At 30.7% G+C, this 23,443-nt stretch overlaps 1 protein-coding gene across 2 annotated transcripts in view; it reads left to right on the forward strand.

The window, feature by feature from the left end:
• Positions 1-23,443, forward strand: part of LOC129957478 (cell adhesion molecule DSCAM-like) — a 538,584-nt gene that overhangs the window by 434,212 nt on the left and 80,929 nt on the right. For both annotated transcript variants that reach the window (XM_056069803.1, XM_056069802.1), the window contains exons 9-11: positions 3,060-3,221; positions 8,889-9,176; positions 12,763-12,888. In XM_056069803.1, coding sequence (XP_055925778.1) covers positions 3,060-3,221; positions 8,889-9,176; positions 12,763-12,888 — 576 coding nt within the window. The remainder of the gene's footprint in view (positions 1-3,059; positions 3,222-8,888; positions 9,177-12,762; positions 12,889-23,443) is intronic.

The following is a 23,443-nucleotide window of genomic DNA, read 5'->3' on the forward strand; positions in this document are numbered from 1 at the left end:
GTTTTGTTTATTTATGTAAAAATACATTATATTGTTACGAAATTTCCGGGGTTCGTTTGGATAGTGGGGGTTATATGGTGTAAAGAACGCTCAATCACCAGGCGGCAGTGGAAAATAAAACAACGAAGTTTATTTACACGAAGACACACAGGACAGCACAAAGACGACAACTATATACAGCACAGAAGGCGATTATCTTCAGCCGAGACGTGCAGCATACAACAGCATACACAGCAGCATACAAAACAGCCTAAACAGCAGCATACAACAGATTCTACTGCAGACAGTAGCACACAGCTTAGTTCAGTATTAGCTTCACTCCGTCGCTGTCCCGCTTATCTCTGGAAGGCCAGTTCTTTAACGTCGGTTCCTACTACTACCCTATGGCAGCCGCGGCCACCTCCTTTTATAGGTCTCAGAGAGCGGGGCTAGAAGCCTCTCAGCCAATCAGGAAAGTTCAAGGAGTATCTCGGTTCCTACTGAACGGATCGGGAAAATTATCGATGTTTCGGGTATAATCTATTTTGGCGCCAAAGTCGCCAAATTCGTCGCCAAGCACTGGAACCTCCGACGCGACCCCGGACTCCGTGAAAGTACAGATGACTGTAAAACATTCTTTCCGATGGTGGAACCAACTATGCTGGGAAGCAGCATTGCAGATTCGTAACAATATATTCAGATATATAGTTATATGTAATGTATTTATGTATATATTATATATTCATAATTTATGTATTTCTTCATTCTTCCTATAAAAGAAAACATATTTAAAAAGTAGAATTGAAAATACAACAATAAAAATGTCTTTATTAATTTCTATTCATATGAGTTTATGTATCGAACATATAAATATTCATTAAGTCACAGAGTAAGTAAAAATATAGCTAACGCTTATTCCATGGATTATTTAAAAATGTTTTTCTGCTTTTTAATGCCTTTTTCGTAAACTCTAGTATGCTTTAATTTAATTAGGTGATAAAACATTAGCAAACACACACGTAACACACGTAATTTTTCTTATTCTAAGTAGTTTGAAACCCCTTGCTAATTATGCATTATTTCTAAAAAGGTGGAAATATTAAATAATGCGGTAACGTATGTAAAAACTTTAGACACTACATACATTTCAAAATTAAGCCACTGAATTAGTTTTTTTTAATTTATTTTTAGTTTTTAATTATTTATTCATTATATAGATGGTATTTATAATCCCACGATTATAAAAAAAATAATGAAATTTGTGTAAATATAGAAAATACATAAGAGCATTGCTTCTAGCTAAACCACATAAAAGGAGATTGAGGTTAAAGATGCTATGTTTGGATAGAACTTCTATATAACCAGGGAATTAAAAATAAACATCTTAATTAAAGTAAAAGAAAGTTTTATCGAAACAAAGTAACATGAAAATATTATATAATTTCTATTTCAAAAAATTTCTAACAGTAATTATTAACAGAATTTTCAAAATAAGTGAAAATTTACTATTAGGAAGGGATTCATTAGCAAAAAATTTCCTTTTAAACATATAATAAGTAAAGAATAATTTTCTCTAAGGTTTCTTCTAATATTTCTAACAACTAATACTTTATGGCTTGAATAAATAAAATATATTATGCTTATTTTTTATTAACATGAGCAAACATTCATAAATGAATTATTTCAAAATTAAAGAAAATAATTTTAGATGATGTATTTTAATCTAGAACTCTATAAACCATTTAGGAGGAAAATGCTTATTTATTTGTTGGGAAATTTTAAAATCTGAAAAGAATTTATTTTTTTTAATATTGTAAAAAGGCTGATGAAAACTCAAATTACGAAATTTCGAGTTAATTATATATATATATATATATATATATATATATATATATATATATATATATATATATATAATTTTAATTAATTTCCTAATTTTTATCTTATATTAACTAAATTCTAAGATGTTCTCTTATTTCCTTCTCCAGTTCCCACTTTTTATTTAATTTCATATGTGCTCTATAAACCTACTGGTCTCACCATTTTCTCACGCTCCGAGTACAGGGATAAAAATTCTTTCAAAGATACCTAAAATTCCCATTCCTAAATCTACAGGCGTCAAAGAAATCCCAATCACGATCTCGTAGTAAAATCCCTGAAAGGGAAGATTTTGTGCACTTTTGCTCTTTAGTAGCGATGTATACTGACGTATTTCTTACCATTTATTCTCTGTAAGTAAAGTTTACCTCCCATGGTGAAATAAATTGAAGTTCTAAGATTTCAAATGTTTCTTCTTTTCGGTCACGCAACTGCTATGTATATATATATATATATATATATATATATATATATATATATATATATATATATATATATATATATATATATATGTGTGTGTGTGTGTGTGTGTGTGTGTGTGTGTGTGTGTGTGTGTGTGTGTGTGTGTGTGTGTGTGTGTGTGTGTGTGTGTGTGTGTGTGTGTGTGTGTGTGTGTGTGTGTGTGTGTGTGTGTGTGTGTGTGTGTGTGTGTGTGTGTGTGTGTGTGTGTGTGTGTGTGTGTGTGTGTGTGTGTGTGTGTGTGTGTGTGTGTGTGTGTGCATATTTTACTATACATTCACATTTTAGCAATTATATATATATATATAGAGAGAGAGAGACTATTTTATAACATGGATATAATAGAAGACAGCTAAATATAAGACTGGAATAAACTGTCTCTCTAATACACATCCTTAAAGTTTAACAACAAAATTTAAGGATGCAGTAGACAGAGTTGCAATATCTGAATCAGGTACATATTCTACCAAGTTTTGCAAAAGTAAGACTAGTACTTATTCTTCCAAGATTTACAACTTACATCGATCCTTTCCTTTCTATAAATGCAATACTTCAGTAACAAAATCCAAGATTGAATACTGAACCAAAGCTATTTATTTTCAGTTTTATACCGTGGACCAGTGTATCATTGCTTAGAATCTGTTGAAAGCTTTCGGTAATCAAGAAATACTCCTCCTGACCTATTTATTTGCTGAAATAATTCATTCTTAAGGAATTATGTGTGTTTTATTTCATTTTCCCAGACGGAGTTCTTCTCCCCTTGAATCACAGACAAAAAGTGAATCACGGCGGGACATTGACTATCCAAGGTGTCCAGAGAACTGCTGACAGAGGGGAATACAGCTGCTCTGTCAAAAATAGTGAAGGTCAGACGGCGTCAGGAGCAACTTATGTCTCTGTAGTCAGTAAGTTACATTTTTTTTTTCTTTTTGCTCTATTTGTGTAAAATAAGTAAAAGATTCATAACACCCAATTTCTTTCGATAAAATTGAGAACCAAGAGTAGAGTTTTGCAGAAATTGGGTTTTCGAATCCTTTTGTTTCCTTGTAATTTAAACTCACACGAAACTAAAGATTAAAATTAAGAACCTAACAGTTTCTTACATTTTGATAATAAGTATTTTTTCCCATGGTTAGTGCGATTATTTTGATTTTACTTTTATTTCGTTCTTGCTTACATTTTCAAATGAAGAAAGCATGATAATCAATATATTTTCATTCTATAATGTCTTCGATGAAAAGCTTAACTTCAACCCCAACAAAAAATATCATTTTAAATTACCAGAACTGAGGCTTTTTCCATCACTTTCATATTCACTCATTAAGAAGGCGTACGATTTGTATTCTATTTCCAGTGCTTGATTTCTCTGTTTTTTCCAAGTATATTCGTTGCATTTAATCATGTTTTGATTTAGTAATTGTAGTGAATAACATGTATTTGCTAAAGTATCTATGATACATCTATTCCAGACAATCGTTTAAATAGTTAGATTTGTATTTTTTATATTTTCTGCATTTTTGTGTTTTCTTATATTTACCCTAGCATACATACAGTGGCACAAAAAATTGAGAGTACACCTTACTTTTACTTGATAAACCCGACTTTCAATATAAATAACGCATAACTGGGAAGTGCAAACATGTTTTTATTTTTACACATAACAAATGGTTTAATTTAGAGTAAAAATAAAGAAAAATCAATGAAAAATTTCTAAATTGAAAATTTTCAGAAGCATTTGAAATAAACATACACAGAATTTTGCCTCAAAAAATTGAGAATACACCAATGGAATTTTCGTAATATCACTCATAGAAACAAAGTGTCACTATTAAGTTGTATGTCTTTTGGCTCTTATAATTACCTCTAAACGTCATGGTACCGATTCAATCAACTTTTAATGGTATCTGATGATATTTCACCCCATTCTTCTTGCAACACTTGTTTTAAATGGGTTTTATTTCTAATTTTGTTTTTTGAGCCACTTTTTCGAGTATGGCCCAAGAATATTCAATGGCATTGATGTCGGGGTACTCTGGTGGTGTGTGTAACTACTGTTTACAATGAAAAAGGCACCATAATTTGACGTTACGTGCATTCTGTTTGGGGTCGTTGTCCTACTGGAAAATGAAACTTTCATCTAAACCCAAATTTTTACACTTTCCTTTAAATTACTGCGACCCTATGGTTCATACAACTTGTTGCAGAAACTTTTCAAATCATAAGCAGAAGTGTAAGTGCTGAAACTCTGCGAAATGCCATTAGACAAGCTGGATATAAATGTAGCATTGTTAGAGAGAAACCGTTCATCAGCTTGCAAATTCAGAAAAAGCATTCGAAGTTTGCAAAAACTCATCTATTGAAAACCAATAAACTTTGGAAGAAAGCTTTATTTAGTAATGAAAGAAAACTCAATATGCTTGGCAGTGACAGCCATCGTACTGTATGGAGAAACACTAATACTGTTTTGGATCTAAAAAATTTACCTTTTACAGTTAAACATGATGGCGACTCCGTCATGATTTGAGGTTGCATGGCTTCATCCGGGGTAGGAAATTTAATTCTTATAGATGGCATTATAAATCATATGGTTTATTTGGATATACTTCGCAGCAATCTAAAGTGAAGTGCTAAAAATTTGGGTTTAGATGGGAATTTCATTTTCCAGTAGGACAACGACCCCAAACAGAATGCTCCTAACGTCAAAATGTGGTGTCATTTTCATTGTAAACGGCAGTTACACACACTACCTCAGTACCCTGACATCAATGCCATCAAATATTCGTGGTCCATACTCGAAAAAGTGGCTCAAAAACACAAAATTAGAAGAAAGCCCCATTTAAAACAAGTGGTGCAAGAAGAATGGGGTAAAATATCTTCAGATACCACCAAAAATAGTTGAATCGGTACTATGACGTTTGGTGGCTATTTTAAAATTCAAAAGACATGCTACTAAATACTGACACGTTCTTTCTATGTGAGATATTACAAGAATTTCATTGGTGTATTTTCAATTTTTTGAGACAAAATTCTGCGCATGTTTATTTAAAGTGCTTCTGAAACTTTTCAGTTTAGAAGTTTTTCGTTGATTTTTCTTTATTTTTATTCTAAATTACACCATTTGTTATGTGTAAAAATGAAAACATGTTTGCACTTCCCGGTAATGCGTTATTTATATTGAATGTCGGATTTATGAAGTAAAAGTAAGGTGTACTCTCAATTTTTTGAGCCACTGTATATGGCTTTATACGCATTATTTACCACTGTTTTCAGTTTCCTTTAACGGTACAAGTATTTCGAGAAGGATAAATTAAATTAATATGCTATATAATTAAAGGCCTTTCTAGTATTTTTTGAGAATGTAAAATTATCAATTAATAAGGAAGTAACGCAATGAGAGGGTTGAAAAAATATATTAATATGATTCACGTTAGACATGAGTACAGATAAACTCCTCATTTTCATATTCTGTTTCCAATTTATTCCTTTTTGAATTTCTGAAATATTCGTCGTATTTTTCAATTTCATCTCTCATGAAATCAGTTCGTAAGGGCATCTACACTTGTGAGCTCTTCAAATGCTCGATTATCAGTTAAAATGAATTTTTCCGTTTTCTATTTTCCATTTTAAACTATTGCTCTTTATATAATGTGAGGGAAAAAATAACAGGTATATTCCATTATTATTATTTTTCAAAGCATTGCTTTTTTAATGCAATACTGTGGAAAACATCATCCCAAATTTATTTAACACAACTTGTTTACGTAATAATATTAAATGATCTAAATTAATCAAAAAGCAGTAAAAATTGCTACTTCCCTAAATAATATTAAATACTTGAAGATTATTTAATATTTTGTAGGGAAGTATCAAATAATGCTGTGTTACCATGTCAGATACAAAAAAGATTAGTCGCCTTGCTAGTTCGAAATTTGTATTCAACGTATAATTAGTAATATTTCCAAAAACGGATTTATAATATTCGAAGCAATGGAATTTCACTCTCTGTAATAAATATTCATGAGGATAAATTTAATTTTAAATAAATATATGTTATTATGTTATTATAAGTAAACTTCTAATGTTTATTTTATTCTCTCTATAATATTAAGATGAAATCTTATCCATCAAATTTCATGCAATATATAAAACAGTTTCGGTTTTTTTTTTTTTTTTTTTGAAAATAGGAAGTATTTTTATGTAGTAAAATTAGCATTGAATGTTTATTCTGTGCACTTTAAGATATTAAAATGAAATCGTATCCATTAAATTTCATAAAATATATAAAAGAACATCGTTTTTTTTTCTTTTTTTACGAAAATATGGAGTATTTTTATGTAGTTAAATAGGTATCCAATGCTTATTTTATGCTCTCCATGATATTGAAATAAAAACGTATCCATCCGATTTCATAAAATATATAAAAAAGCTTCAGTTTTTCTGGAAAATATAAAGTATTTTTATGTAGTTTTATATAGTAAAATAAGCATTAATTTTATGCTCTCCATGATATTGAAATGAATTCTTATCCATCATATTTCATAAAATATTTCAGAAAACTTCCATTTTTTTTTTTTTTTTGAAAATATTAAGTATTTTTATGTAGTTAACTAAGCATTCAATGCTTATTTTGTGCTCTTTTTGATTTTTAAATGAAATCTTATCCATCATAATTCTTGAATTATTCTTTATAAAACAGCTTCGTATTTCGAAAGATATATATATATATATATTATCGAGAAATGTTCCCTTTCATTCTCATTTTTTTTCCTTAAAAATATTTAAACATATTACCGAAGGCTTTTCCCATTTATATGCTGAATTGTTAAACATAAATGCTAAAATGCTATGAATCACCCTCATTACTTAACAATCGATTGCTAAATTAAAGAACAAAAAAAAGGGAAAAATAATATTTTTTTTCGAGGCTTACTTCACCTATAAAAAATACAATTCAGTTACTTATTTTGATGTGGAAAGTTTCAAATCTTTATAGGATTAGAATCACTTTAATGTACTCTCTGAGCTTAAATTCTTCAACAAGAGACAAATTAGCCCATTAACAACCTGCTGTAAAAAAAAAAAAATTAAAAGGGAAATTAGCAATAAAAATTAAGAGGTTTCTCGATTTTTACTTGATAAGAAGAGGGAAAAAATGTGCCATTGCTTGAAAAAAAAAAAAAAAAAAAAAACTCAATCTTTTTATGTATGGCAGTTTTTTTTTCTTACCTCCATTGTTCTTCTGATCTAAGAAAATAAACTTTCGAATGAAGCTTCTCCACTCTTCTAGTGATCTGGGATGAAAACTGGTTTACAAACTATTTCTTAAAAAAAATTTAGTGACATGAAATTGTCTTGGAGGAGAAAAAAATTTACTGCCACCGAAAGCAAAAAAAAAAAAAAAAAAAATCTCTAAAAAACTTGAATTAAGAAATGTTTCTGAAGCCTCTCTTTTGACCAGTGCCCTTTTTTTAGGCTTGAGATTATAATTTTTTTTCCCTACTGGCACCATTTTCCCCCAAATGTATCGTTCAAAAATGGAACCAATTCTTCCCTTTCTTTGAAAAAAAAATTCCAGTCTTTTTTTCCCGATTGCCTAAAAGTGCTAGAGAAAAAGTGATATATCTCTCCAACGGTTTATGTTTGATATAGATTTTCGCAACGTCTTGATGCTTTTTTTATTTTTTATCATAAAGCTGTCAGTGAGGATGATACAGTTGTGTCCTAGCTTTATGAATAAGACATGCAAACTGATGTTAGCGAGTAAATCCATACTTTCCTTGTCAGATTTCATCATGTAATATGTCTTGCTTATAGATAAATTTTTCGACAAAGAGAATTTGTTAAAGCAGAGAATAAAAGAGTTTTGGAAACTTGTACAAGATTGGAATCAAAAGCACTTTCTATACATATTTGTTTACATCAAAATATTCTTTCAAATGTAAGCTTAATAAAAAAATAAGTGGTGGGAAACTTATGAAGGATATTTAAATGGTTATGCAATGGTTATGAATTTAAATTTTTCAACGAGTTATATGTTAGTATTAAAATAGTAATTAGTTAATTTCGCCATCCATGTATAATTCGTAAATCTTGTTATGTTCTAAAAAAAGAAAATCGTTCTACGGCTTATTGAAAATTTTTAGAGTATTCAGTTTTCTCCATTTGTTATTTCAATTAAAAAAGTCAATCAGTAGAATATATTTTGGAAACGCGTGTTTTTTTTTTTTTTTTTTTGGTTTGGGTAATTGTAAAAGTTAATATTTCTAGAAATTACAAATTTGCCTATGTTTGTTGATAAAATTTTCATAAAAATCTTTTGCATTGTGGCAACAACATATTTTCTTAGTTTTAATAATTATTACCTAATATATGTATGGAAAATTCAAAGACAAAGCGCATTAATATTTGACTAAAACCGACACATTTCTAATCAGGCCAAAATTACAAAACTTACAAAAGTAAAGAGTAACGCACTTACTTTACATAAATGCATGTTATCTACTATAATGGAACATAATAAAAATGCGTTTAGAACGTAATAAATCATACTATAAGTTACATTTCCCTTGCAGTTCCGCCGGTGATAGACTCCCATTACTTCAGAGAAAGCATCACTGTGGACGAAGAAGCGCGCACCAAACTCATGTGTGTCGTCATCCAAGGAGATCCGCCCATGAGATTCCACTGGTTGAAAAACGGACAGACATTCCTGGCTCACGGTGATACCACAGTGCAGACGTTCGAAGATACTTCCATCGTGACCTTCAAGAAGATCGTGTCCAGTGACAGAGGACAATACACCTGCGTGGCAACAAACATCGCCGCGTCACATAACAGAACAATGCAGCTTATTGTAAATGGTGAGAGAACATATGCTACTGTTAATGTGTTTAATTCAGTGAATATGTATAATTACAGGTGATTATGAATAATCATGAATGGTATCAACAATCACCGATAATTATTCGTAACAATCAGTTAATGTAAAGTTAATCGATAATTATTCGTAATCACCAGTTAATGAATGACAAGAGATAATTATTTATAATCACCAAATAATGAATGACAACAAATAATTATTCATAATCACTAGTTATTGTAATGATAACAGATAATTATTCATAATCACTAGTTATCGTAATGATAACAGATAATTATTCATAATCACCAGTAAAGTAATGTTAACTGAATTTACCAGTTAACATTACATTTACCATAAGGTATTTATCTCTAATTTATATCATATCTAAAAATTTTAGCGAATTATTTCAGCACTAAAATTTATTAAATATTATATTACACGTGCCTATAATTGAAATCATTTTGAAAAATAACCCTTAATCGGGGAAGTGCGGTCAAGGAGACCGCATTTTCATTACACTCAAATTAAATTTTCTTATAAAAGTATTAGTATAAAAATATGTCAATATATTCTGCAGATATTTTTCTTGGTATATAAATATGTTTTAGAAATTTTTCAAAATATATTATCATTGAAAAATGTAATTGCAATGGAACATACATTTTCTTCTCAAATTACACGTTACAAAAAATAGTACTCTTGAAAAAACATATTGTTTATTATTTTTTAAATCATATTTATTTTTACAGTATACAACGGTGTATAAAAAACATTAAAAGGGAAAATTCAGTAATTATATGAAAAATAAAATTAAAAAATTGACAATGGGTAAAATTGACATTTTCTTTTATTGGCATCATTTTTTAGAGACATTTTAAACATACATGTTAAGTACAAGTATAAAAATTAGAGTATATTCTGTAGATATTCATCTTGGCTTATAAATAAATTTTAGAATTTTTTTTCAAAATACCTTATCACTAGAAAAATTAATTATATTTGAACATACACATCAGAATAAGCCGAATAAGGACTTTTATCGAAAAATTTTCTGTACAATTATCCTCATCACTAAAATCACTTTCTGCTTTATTTAAAAGTCTTTGGGGCTCTACTTTATAACGAGGATCAATCGGTTGGATTATGTTTCGGGGACTAAGTTTTAGAGTCATCTACAAAGCCTACTATAAAATCGGAACACTGAAAAGGAGGTGCTGTCTCACAGACGTGGCACTAAGAAATATTTGAAATATTAAAAAAAGCATTCACTGAAACCGGCTGAAAAAGTGCACGCGTAGTGAAGGTCACGAATCAGGAAGCTGGAAGATTAATTCATTCAACTGAGCTAAAAATAGAATAGGAGTGACCGTAAGTCCATCTTTAGCGGTCTGACAGATCGCACCTCCCCAGTTAAGGGGTAATACAGTTGTTGCAAGGAAAATTATCATTGCTAGCTCATTCAATACTGTGTGTCCACCCCCAGAGCTCCTGTCAACAAGTATCTAGTTTTATGTCGGTTACTATATGAATAGGTTTGAAAGAAAAGATCAGCTTTAAATAAAATGAGTCCGTCGGAAGTTTGAGGTTTTGTTTATTCTTGGCGCAATGAAAAAGCCAATGACCTTTTATCTCATTGCAATTGCATTTGTATTTCTATTTCGTTAGCTTATTTTTTTTTAAATTTAATTTTACAAAATTATTTCCAATTTGTTATTTCTTTCTTATCTATAAATCTTGATATTTTTTTAAATATTTTTTTAATTTAAGAAAACTGAGTCTTTAAAGTCCCATTTAATTCACCGAAAGAATTTAGAAGGTTTCATGTATGTTAAATAATAAACATTTTACTTGCTATAAAAATATGAACAAGGATTTTTTTTTAAAAATATATGAGATGCTTACTATTAGCTATTTTACCATTTCTAGGTTTAACTAAACCAACTCCCCCATTTGCTCCGGATAATATGGTGTTAATTATTTATCGGAATTAAATATAAAGAAACAAAACAATGAATCTTTTAGCATTGATTCTAATATTATTTTCTATTTGTTAATTGATTTTTCCTTTTCATTGGGCAATCCTTAAACATCCAAATAATTATTTAATTTTTTCCTTCCGATTTGTGTTGTTCTTTATATATACATAAATCAAGGATATCTGATATTTACATGAATTCCGAGTATTCTAATAATTTCCATTTATAACATAAACATAATAACATCATTTGTTGCCAATTTGGCTCTAATACAAGAAATCTAAATAAATTTCTACCCATACGAAATGGATTCCCCGGCAGACAACTTGTTTCTATAGTGACCGCTGAAGACATTTAACAGCAAGAGATCTCACGGCGAACAGACAGTATTAATTCCAGAGAAGTATTTAATAACTTCGCTCCTGCCACGGCAAAGAGAATAAATGCATAATTTTAATAAACCTACAATAAAATATCCTACCATATTATATTATATCACTACATTTGTTTCAGTATTAACAAAAAAGTGAAGAATAAGATATGCTCTGGGAAAAACTTGTTTAACATGATAATGTCTATAGACCAGTACATAGACACGAAAGTGTTTATATTATCACGATATAGATATACTTATAGACGTGATAATATCTTTATCACGTCTATAGATATCATAGATACTTTATCACGATATAGATATACTTACAGACGTGGTAATATCTTTATCACGATATAGATATATTTATAGACGTGATAATATCTCTCAGTATATCTATTTTGAATGCATATCTCAAAATATGAGCAAAATACCTTAAACTCAAACCTCTGAACAAAAATATTGAATTTAGCACAAGTTGCATCATGAGTAGTCAAAAAGAAAGGAATTATATATAATTTCATTTGAAAACCAACCGATTTTTTTATTTTTTCCTCGATAACTTTGAAACGTCTGATAGTAGAAAAAAAAAGATTTTACACCAATTTTAAGGTTGAAAAAAAAACTTTTAAATTGTGCCCATTTACTTCAGGAAATATTTTTCTTTGTTTTAATGAAATTTTCAGAATTTATTACAAAACTACTGATGGAATATAATTTTAAAAATACAATCGGATCTCGTTAATGGGTTCAGGACTTAGAAAATATGTGCGTTGAGTAAATAAAAATCGAATCTCGTTAATGTTTTCACAACTAGGAAAAAAATGTGTATTGAGTAAATCTCAATCGAATTTTGTTAATGTTTCCAGAAACTGAGAAAAAGTGTGCAAAATTCAAATTAAGTATCTTTAACGTTTTCAGAGCTGATAAAAAATGTTTACTGATTAAACTGCAATTAAATTTCTTCTACAATTACAGATTAAATTTTTCGACCTCAGAGAATATGTGCATTGTTGAAATAAATTTGCACCGAGTAAACTGTAGTAGAAACTGATGAAAGTTTTCAGGACTGAAAAAAAAAATGTGAACTGAGTAAATTAAAATCAAATTCCCGTTAATGTTTCAAATGAGAAAAAATGTACACTGAGTAAACTACAATCTAATCACGTTAATGCTTTTGTAAGATTTTACATCGTCTGATTTTAGAATACATTGCAGCACATTCTTTATTTTAGTTCCCCCACAATGGACCGTTGAACCGAAGAATGTCTCGGTGGTTCTGGGCCACAAAGTGTGGATTGACTGCGCCGCAGTTGGCTTCCCAGCTCCCAGCATCTTATGGAAGAAGCTGCTCCATACAGGTAGGGAAGTACAGCTTTCAACGAATTTGATAATGCATGTCGTGCAATAAAATTTTGAGTTTTAAATATGAATCAAAGCTAATTACATCTATTAATTTTTTAAGATTATTTGATTATTAAAATATTTACTAAGATAAACTGAATTTTAAACTTCCTTGTGATTCAGACAATAAATGCGATGGGAAAATTTAGCATACATGCAAATTCAAGAAGTTTTAATAATATATCATTAACAAAATTTAGGTAAACTTCTTTCTTCTCAAAAAAATAAGAAATAAACTTTAAACTATAAAATTTATTCAGCATTTTTTGTTGCTTCGTATTTATTTGCAGTTAAATTTTAAACTACAAAATTTAACTGGTGCTTAATTTTAAATATTTGATAAAAAAAATCTGTCTTCGTTGAGGGTTACACTGACTATCATTCCCACATTTCAGCGTACTCTTTGAGGACAATTCCACTCAAAACATTATGGAATTTAATGTTTAGTGTAAATCATTTTGGAAAAATTTTGAAATTTAAGATTTCTGCTAAAGCAATGACTTTAGATTTGAAATTTTATTGTACAAAATAATATAAATTTATCTTACTTAAAATAGAAAAAAAAATACTTTAGAAAGACAGATTAAATTTTTAAGATCAATAAAATTAGAATAATCTCATTCACTTATTTAATGCATGGATTTTACCTAATGCAAATATTCTTGCAACAGTGAGCCATGAAGCCAAATGGGCTCCTTTTAAACAATTCGGATTGTACTTGTTTTTGTTGTACTTGTACTTCTCATTTCTTTCTTCATTATTCTCTGATAGGTTAAATAATATTATCAAGAAACATGTGAAACACTGCAAAATATTCACTTTTAGTCAATTTTATTAAAATTATTTATTATTCAATTAAATATTCACAAATGATTATACTTGGAAGCAATGTTATAATACAAGGATTCTTCCTGTACTGTGAAACTGAAAGCATATATAGTTCAACGTTTTCTGAAAATGTGACGTAGGCTAATAACTTTCATCATAAAATATTTTATTTTTTAAAATATTATATTTAATGATAAATGCTTTTTTTCTTCCTTTTTACTTTCTAATTTACGCCATATAGCGAAAGTACAGTAATCGTTAAAAAATTCAAACTCTTGATTTTGACGAATCTTCATGTTTTAGACCTCAATGAGTTTGAAAAACATAATTTTTAAAAATGTCCGTCTGTCTGTATGTGATAAAGATAACTCAAAAAGGCTTTCAGAAAAATGGTTGAAATTTGTTGTATGGTCTTTACACCAAATTGTATATTTCTATCAAATTCTGATTAAAATATGTTCGAAGAAATTCTGCCTGTCCGTCATCGAATGTAAGTTATTATGATAACTACAAAATGGGCCGGCATCCTGACATAGGGGTAGCGCGTCTACCCCGTGATCTGGGCGTCCCGAGTTCGAGTCCCGGTTTGGGCATGGTTGTCCTTCCGTTGTTCTATCTGTGGGATGTGTGAATATGCCCTCCTGTCCAAAGGGTTTTGTGCTTGCGAATGAGTGATGCGTGAGTAGCGAAGTCGTACTCTTGGCCCTAGTTGGCGCTACTATAAAAACAAGAGATGCTCCCCCTCCGGCTTAAAATCGATGTCTTTGTAAAAGAGGGCTTGTCAGTGGCAAGTGCCATAAGAAGCAACAACAACTACTACAAAATAGAGAAACTTAGAAGTTAGGATTTGGTTTGCAGATTTAACATTTGGCAGATTAACACAGCGCAGACACCTGTCAAAGTTTGAACCAAAATCAACAATGCGTTGACTGTCTGTCTGTATACAATTACAGAAACATGTAAACACTATAATTCGATATTGCACTGGCTTAAACATAGGAAATTTGGCATGGGATTCTGTTACTACAAATACAGTTTTGAGTAAAATCTCTATATTGTTCAATTGAGAAAAACTTGTCTAAAGTACAAATTCGATTTTATTCTGTTTAAACCACAAATTCAATACTATTAACCACATGTTAGGAATAATCGCCATATAACTCACCAATAATCACATGATAGCCTCAGTAAGAATGCTAAATTCAGGCCAAAGTTAATATTCCGTAACTGTCGCACGCCCATGTCATGCAAGGTGTTATCTGACTTAGAGGTATATAAGAGAGTAAGCGAGAACATTTTGGGAAAACCACTGCCCTTGGTTTATCTATAAATTATCTTTCGGATATAACGTATGAAGTCCATTTCTGAACAAATTCAGTGTGCAAAGGTAGAAATCGCTTGCTATAAATCAGATTGCAATGTTTAAAAGTTTCTTTCAGAATCACTGATCTAATGGCATCAAAATTATGTGAACATCCTTTCTATAAAACCTTCCTTGAAAGCTTTCCAGGACACAACTGCCATTATGTGACCCAATCCAGTTATACATTTCTCCTTATTCCCTTGCGAAGGTTTCTGATTAACTGACTTGAGCGACTGCGCTCGATTAACCATTATATAACATTCTAAGCTGCGGTACAGACACTCGATATGAATATGCAGATTCATGCTGGAAAGTGGTCGTCCTCGAAGCAGTCATTTGAGATAAATGACTTTCGTGACAATAGCGATTCGGTGCATCTCTCCTCAGAGAATATGACTGCAACATGGGTTTCCACTTTAGTGGTTTGGGCTATTACGCCATCATTATGAATAGAAGAGCTCGTTTATATCAAGCACTCTGGTATGGCTGCGGATTCTGTAATGAACCATGCTGTTTAATTGTCAAAACTATTGGCTTAGTGAAATCCATTTATGTTTTTAAAACCTAGATAAATCAAAATATTAATATGTAACTAAGGGTTAACCCATATAAAGAAATAAATAAAATCCATAAACTTTAATTAGTGTGACTATACCAGAAAGGAAAGCATAAGCTACATTTTTCTTCAGCTTTGCAATGGAAACTATGCCTATAAAAATTGTTAAAAATATTATATTTTTAATTTATGTATTTTTAAACACCGAATATGATTCTTGTTGAAACAACAAGTTGAAATGAGAAATTGAAAGCTTGGCATTTTTTTAATACAATTCGGTAAGTATTTAGTAGCACAAATAGTAATGGGAAGTATATTTGTCTTTATTGAAATTCAAATTAGATGTCATTAATAAATGGGAAAACCAGAGATATAATCCCAAAATACAACTTCGGGATGATTTCTGCCATTTTTCTTATATATAAAAACTTTTGAAAACTAAACCTTGTCTTCAATAGTCGTCTGCCCTATACTGCCTTCCAGTCTAAGAAGAAATGTAATGGTCAATCTTATACCATCTTCCATTTTGGAAACCACAAAAACATTACTACAAAGTACAGTCTCTATGAAAAAGAGGAGAATATAACACAGTTCTCCATCCCGATTCACTATAAAGGATTCACCATTTTTTTTCGTATACGAAATATAAAGAAAGTATTGTATTCTCTCTATATATAAAAATAAATAAATAAAAAAAATCGGACTCGAGATTATGATGAATCTCCATTTTTCAGACCTCTCTGACTTTGATAAACGCATTAAAAAATGTCTGTCTGTGACAAAGATAGCTCAAAAACGTTTTAAAGAAATTGAATATATGATCTTATATCAACCTTGTAGATTTCAATCAAATTTTCAGAAAGTTCAGTTCAAAGGAAATCTATCTGTCTGGCTGTTCGGATGTAATTTATCACTAGAATAACATCACAAAAAAGATAGATACATAAAATTTGGTTCACAGAATAAACTTGTATATGTAGATACCTATTAAATTTGGAACCAAATCCAACAAGGGTTTGCCCAACTATCAGTGTCTACTTTCATAGACATGTAAAAGCGATAACTGGAATTCACAATGTCTTAAGTATGTCAAATTTGGTATGGGATTTTCTCACTACAAGTGTAGTTAAGTGTCAAATATTTGTTTCAGTTGGTTGTGGAAAAACGTATCTAAAACAAAAATTCAGTTTTCGGAAAAAATTAGCTTGTGGTGGTAGCTTCATAAGCCAATTAACAACCCCCGGATTGGGGTGATCACTTTTTTCTAGTGGTTATGTTACGCTGCTCCGGACCCCAACACTGTTCGGTTCTCGCTCAAGCAAAACTGCATGCCAAGGGATAAAGAAAAACTTGCCGCGGTTTACACGATCGATTCTATAAAATTTTAAATCCAGGTTCAAAGTTAATATTTTATAACTATTGTATGCTGGTGCCCTGCAAAGAGTTCTCTAGTTTATCTTCATTACAGAATATACGAGAAAGTTTAGGGGAAATGATTCACGTTGGTGTTTTTTCATTTGAAAGATCATTACATTTAGTGATGTCATTAACAGCCGCTTGACATTCTCCACTATCCATTTTAGAGATATATCATAAAGTAAAACCATAACGCACTCTCAACAACTGTGATTTGTCCATTTTTGCCAAATATTTCAGCCATTTTTAGCATAGTTTACAAGCCGGAATGTTCTATGTTTAATAAGCATGTGTATCTTAATACAACACATTCATTCGTTGTGGTAAGATGCAATGCATAAAAGTTGACCGGCATTACTAAATTAATACTAGTTATATAGAAAACGAATAGCTGATCGCCGAATGCAGCTAATTTAATATTATACAGGAAGGATTTTATTCGTGATTCTCGTTATTAAAGTTCATTGTAGGAATTTATTATTTATTAAAAAATAAATAAAAAGAAACTATATTTATATAAATTATAATTTTGTATAAATTATAAATATTTATATATATAAGAAACTATATATATATATACGCAAAAATAATATTGTTACGAAATTTCCGGGTTCGTTTGGATAGTGGAAGTTATATGGTTTGGAGAACGCTCAATCGGCAGTAAAAAAAATAAAAAAACGGCGTTTATTTATACGAAGACACACAGGACAGCACAAAGACGACAACTATATACAGAACACAATTATCTTCAGCCGAGAGAAGTGCACACAACAAGACTCTACCGCAGACAGTAGCGCGCAGCTTAGTTCAGCACTAGCTTGACTCCGTCGCTGCTCTGCTAATCCCTGGAAGACCAGTTCTTCACCGTCGATTCCGACTACTCTTCTCTGTCACTTCCGACTACTCCCCTCGGTCGCTTCCTACTACTCTCCTCTGTCGCTTCCGACTACTCTACTCTGGCAGCTGCGGCTGCTTCCTTTTATAGGTCTCAGGAGGCGGGATTAGAAGCCTCTCAACCAATTATTAACGTTCGAGGCGTATCTCGGTTCCTACTGGAAGGTTCGGGAAAATTCTCGTTGTTTCGGCTATAATATATTTTGGCGTCAAAGTCGCCAAATTCGTCGCCAAGTCGCTAAATGGTCGCCAAGCTCGGGGACTTCCGACGCGACACCCGGACTCCACCCAATATAGATGACTGTAAAACGGTCTTTCTGATGATGGAACCAACTATGCTGGGAAGCAACATTACAGATTCGTAACAATATTGTTAAAAGATTAAATATATAATTATGTTGTGCTGTAATATAACATCGTTTATATATTATATTTAGCCAGGCTCCGAGAAATGTTATTTTTGATTTTATTTCTACAGCTTCAATTTAAACCTATATAAGAAATTTTTTACCCAAGAAATCCACACTCAAAATGTATTGAATTCGTTGTGCCATTTCATTTCATTGCCACTTTAATGTCTTCAGTATACGTTGATGGTGAATGTTTTTGCTAAGAGAAAAATTCAAGTTTTATAAACATACTTTACTATTAAAGAATATTATGGAGTACGTCAAAATAGAAAAAAGCTAAAGTAGCAGCGCTTGTAAGTAAACTGTAAACAATTCATTCTAAATGATATAAGAAAATAATGCGAAGAATAAATGTGCACATAAATTATGTAATGACGTTATACCACTTTATTTATCACAATAACTTGAATTGTACAAGAGTATTTTTCTTGTATGATTGCGCTTAAGTCCTGAGAAACTTTTGCAATAACAGTGTATACATCTTGGCATCTTGCATTACCATTAGTTTCACAATATTTTTTGTATCCTATCCAGTTGATATTTCTTATATAAATTTAAAAATAATTCTACAATTTCGTATCTAATATTTTTGAGTTTAAATATACGTATTTTTCCTCAGGGACGCATTCTGATGTGAGTTTTGGATAACAAAATAAAATTCAACATTCTTTATTTTTATTTATAAAGGACTAGACTACGGGCTGTCGGTCGTATACTCATTCTCTTTACGTTTGAGTAACTTGAGTATATATATATATATATATATATATATATATATATATATATATATATAATAAAAAAAATAACATTCATATTCCATGTTCATTGTCACAGGGTCATTAAGTAACGCTATGCAGACAAGCGACTTTCCTTTAAACCTTAGCATCTATGAAAGCGCATCTAGAAACTAGGTCAATAGATGTTCCAGAGAATAACGAAGTCAATAGATGTACATTTTGAAACTACCTTCTCAACAAAACACCCCTAACCACAATCAGTATAGTTCACCACAGAAACATATACCCGATTCTATGCTCGTTTATCCACTGTTAAAATTTACTGCCAAGGCTCCTAAAAAAAGATAATCTGTTTAAATGGTTGAAAGCAAAATTCATCAAACAAACATTTTCAATTATACAGGCAGTCTGACAATGCAACTTGAAATGGAAGTGAATCAATGCGAATGGACGTGAAATAATTCATGAAGTGAAATTATGTGTTAACTTAACATTGGTGGTAAATAAATGTAATGGTAGATACTTCCTCTCCTTTGTTGAACAATAATCAGAAACGAGGGGAAGTAAAATAGTTTTGTTCCTTTTTCGTACTGAAAGAAAACAAAAGAAAAATTATTGGATGCAATTTCTTCACGTTTATGGCTGAAACATATGGGTACGAAATTTCCGGGTTCATTTGGATAGTGGGAGTTATATGGTGTCGAGAACGCTCAATCAGCAGGCGGCAGTAGAAAATAAAACAACGACGTTTATTTACACGAAGACACACAGGACAGCACAAAGACGACAACTATATACAGCACAAAAGGCGATTATCTTCAGCCGAGACTTGCAGCATACATCCAGACTCTACTGCAGACAGTAGCGAACAGTTTAGTTCAGCACTAGCTTCACTCCTTCGCTGCTCCGCTTTTCTCTGTAAGGCCAGATCTTTACCGTCGATTCCGACTACTCTGCCCTAGCAGCTGCGGCCGCCACCTTTTATTGGTCCCAGGAGGTGGGGCTAGAAGCCGCTCAACCAATGAAGAACGTTCGAGGCGTCTCTCGGTTCCTACTGGACGGATCAGGAAAATTCTCGATATTTCGGGTATAATCTATTTTGGCGCCAAAGTCACCAAATTCGTCGCCAAGTCGCCAAATATTTGTGTATAGGAAATCAGAAAGAAAAAACAATGCTTTTCTCATAAATATTTTAAAAATAAATTAGTAAAATAAGCTTAAATGTTTCATTTTTACTTGAAAATAGAGACATTTCCATGTAAAATATTATTAGACAACTATTAAAAAAGAAATAATTACTCAAAAAATGAAATTAAAAACCTTTAAATAAACGGTTCCTTTTAATTTCTTACTTCGAATTTGCCCCAAACTCTCTAAAGAAATCTAACATATTTATAGAACATCTTTACAAAGGGAAATTGAATATACCTGAGATTATATTGATTTTTATACCTCTATTTGATCGTGCGTCTGGTAAACATCATGTGAACTCCATTTGAAAAATGCAATATGAAATTCAAGATCTGATCTATGAAATATTTTTTGATAGAAAACTCGCCGATAAAAGTCAGAACACTAAATTCTTTCGGATTATGACAAAGACGATTATAATTCCTATTCAATCTCCAAAAGTTGGTGTTAATAATTAACATTTTACACAGATATAATTTATTTTATTGTTATCGAATTTTATAAAGAATTAATGAATTTATATGATTTTAATGAATTTAAAAAAATTAATATATTTCAATACCTTATAATATTATTTAAAAAAATGTTGTATTTGATAAAAAAAAACCCGTAAAGGATTTTATTAATAAAAATTACATACTCTCTGAACAAATATTGAATTATTATGATCAAGGATTCTTTCATGTTTGAGAATAGCTAAAAATAATTACTTTCAAAAAATATTCAACTTTTATGGAAAAAAAAAAAAAAAACTGACATTGATTAAAATCATATAGAAGCTGATTCGTTGAATTTTTCCTTAAATATTAATCTCCTTTTAGATTTTTTTAGTTAACAAATAGAATCAATTCTATTTTCACAAAATATTTAAATGCTCTTTGATTAAATTGACTATCATTGAAATAACATTCTTTAATTCTTCCGAGTTTGAATACTTTTGAAGTAAATAAATGAGGTAGACTATATTCCTTTTACTCCAGACAAAAAGAATTATTCATTATAATATGTTTAAACAAACATACACACTTGCGAAATTAGTGAAAGGAACTTATGTCCCGATCAGTTGCAAATATATAGCAACATAACATAACGCCATCCTTCGCCCTCGAAGCCCATAACACTAAGTTATTTAACCATTTGAATGAGCACTAGATGGAAGAAAGAGAAAGTGAAAAAAAAGAAGAAAGAAGGAAATGATAAACTTTCCAGGGATCTCCACAGAGAATCGTATCAGTGTCTAATCCTGCACGGCTATATTTAACCCTTAACTGGGGAGGTGCGGTCTACGAGACCGCATTTCATTTACACTCAAATTAAATTTTCTAATGAATGTATTAGTATGAAAAACTGCCACTACATTTTGAAGATAATTTTTCTTGATATATAGATATGTTTTAGAAATTTTTCAAAATATATTGTCATTGAAAAAAGTAAATGCGTTGGAACATACATTTTCTTCTCACATTACATGTTACGATAAATGATATTCTTGAAAAACCTATTACTTTTTACTTTTTAAATCATAATTATTTTTACAGTATATGAAGGTATATAGAAGACAATATAATGTAAAATTCAGCAATTATATGAAAAAAAAATGACAATGGGTAAAATTGGCCCTTTTTTTATCGGTTTATGTGACTTTCATAGCACGGTTTTGTAGGACATTTTAAACATACAGGTTAAGAACTAGTATAAAAATCAACATATAAATTATATATATATATCTTGGTATATTTGTATATTTTATAAATTTTTCAAAATACATTATCACTAGAAAAATTAATTATGTTTGAACATACATATTAGAATCAGTTGAATGCGAACTTTCATCGAAAAACTGTTCTGTACAATTATCCCTATGACTAAAATCACGTTCTGCTTCATTTAAAAGTGTCTGGAGCATTGCTTCATAATAGGATCAGTAAATTGGGAAATATTTTGGGGCCCATGTTTTAGAGCCATCCACTAAGTCTTGTTTATTACTGGGACACTAACTGGGAGATGCGGTCTTGCAGACGGCGCTAAAAAAAATAACTGAATTATTTTAAAAATCATCCGTTGAAGTCGGTTGTAAAAGTGCACGTGTATTGAAGGTCACAAAACAAGAAGATACAGGATAAATCCATTCAATTGAGCTAAAATTAGAATAGGGGTGACCAAAAATCCATCGCAAGTGGTCTCACAGACCGCACGTTCCCAGTTAAGTGTTAATGTTTCGGTGGCGTAATAATTAAATGTAGGGAACAAGAATACCTAAAAATAAATGTTGACAATGGGTTGAACTTACAGAGAAATGTTTTACACACGCAACCTATTTACATTTTTGAGCAGTGGAAAATTTATATACAGATTACTAATTGGGGAGAAAAAAAAGAAGGAGGAGGAAAAAAATTGATAAATACTATTGTAATCTATCACTTATATAAACAGATAAATAAACATTGTAGAATCAGAAATCTACAGCTTCTGCCTGTTTTGTTGAAAAAAATGTTTTGTTTTCTTATAGAGATATACTCCATCCATAATATTCACTGATACACAAATCAAAACTAATCGTTGGAATCCGATTGATTCGAAGATAATAAAGATTTTAGACCTCAACTTATTAACTTTTGCTACAATTCATATATATATATATATATATATGTGTGTGTGTGTGTGTGTGTGTGTGTGTGTGTGTGTGTGTGTGTGTGTGTGTGTGTGTGTGTGTGTGTGTGTGTGTGTGTGTGTGTGTGTGTGTGTGTGTGTGTGTGTGTGAAATGATATTTTAAAATTTAATTTAATCCTAATTAATTTCCAAAGTTTTATCTTAATTCAGCCCATATTAACTTCATTCTAAGATATTCTCTTATTTCCTGATCCGATTCCATCTTTTCTATTTAATTAATTCAACAGAAGCTTTGTAAAAATACTTAAGTCAACGTTTCCCACACTCCGAGTGAAGGGATAAAAAATTGTCAACCTAAACGGATTCTTTTTAAAATATCCCTATAATTCCTTTACCTAAATCGAGACGTTTAAAGAAATCCCTGTCCAAATCTCACAGTATATAATCATGGGAATAAATATTTCGTTAATTTTTCCTCTTGTGTCGTCCTGTGTTGATGTGCCTTG

Source organism: Argiope bruennichi, chromosome 11, assembly GCF_947563725.1.
Source record: "Argiope bruennichi chromosome 11, qqArgBrue1.1, whole genome shotgun sequence".
Lineage (NCBI taxonomy): Eukaryota > Metazoa > Arthropoda > Arachnida > Araneae > Araneidae > Argiope > Argiope bruennichi.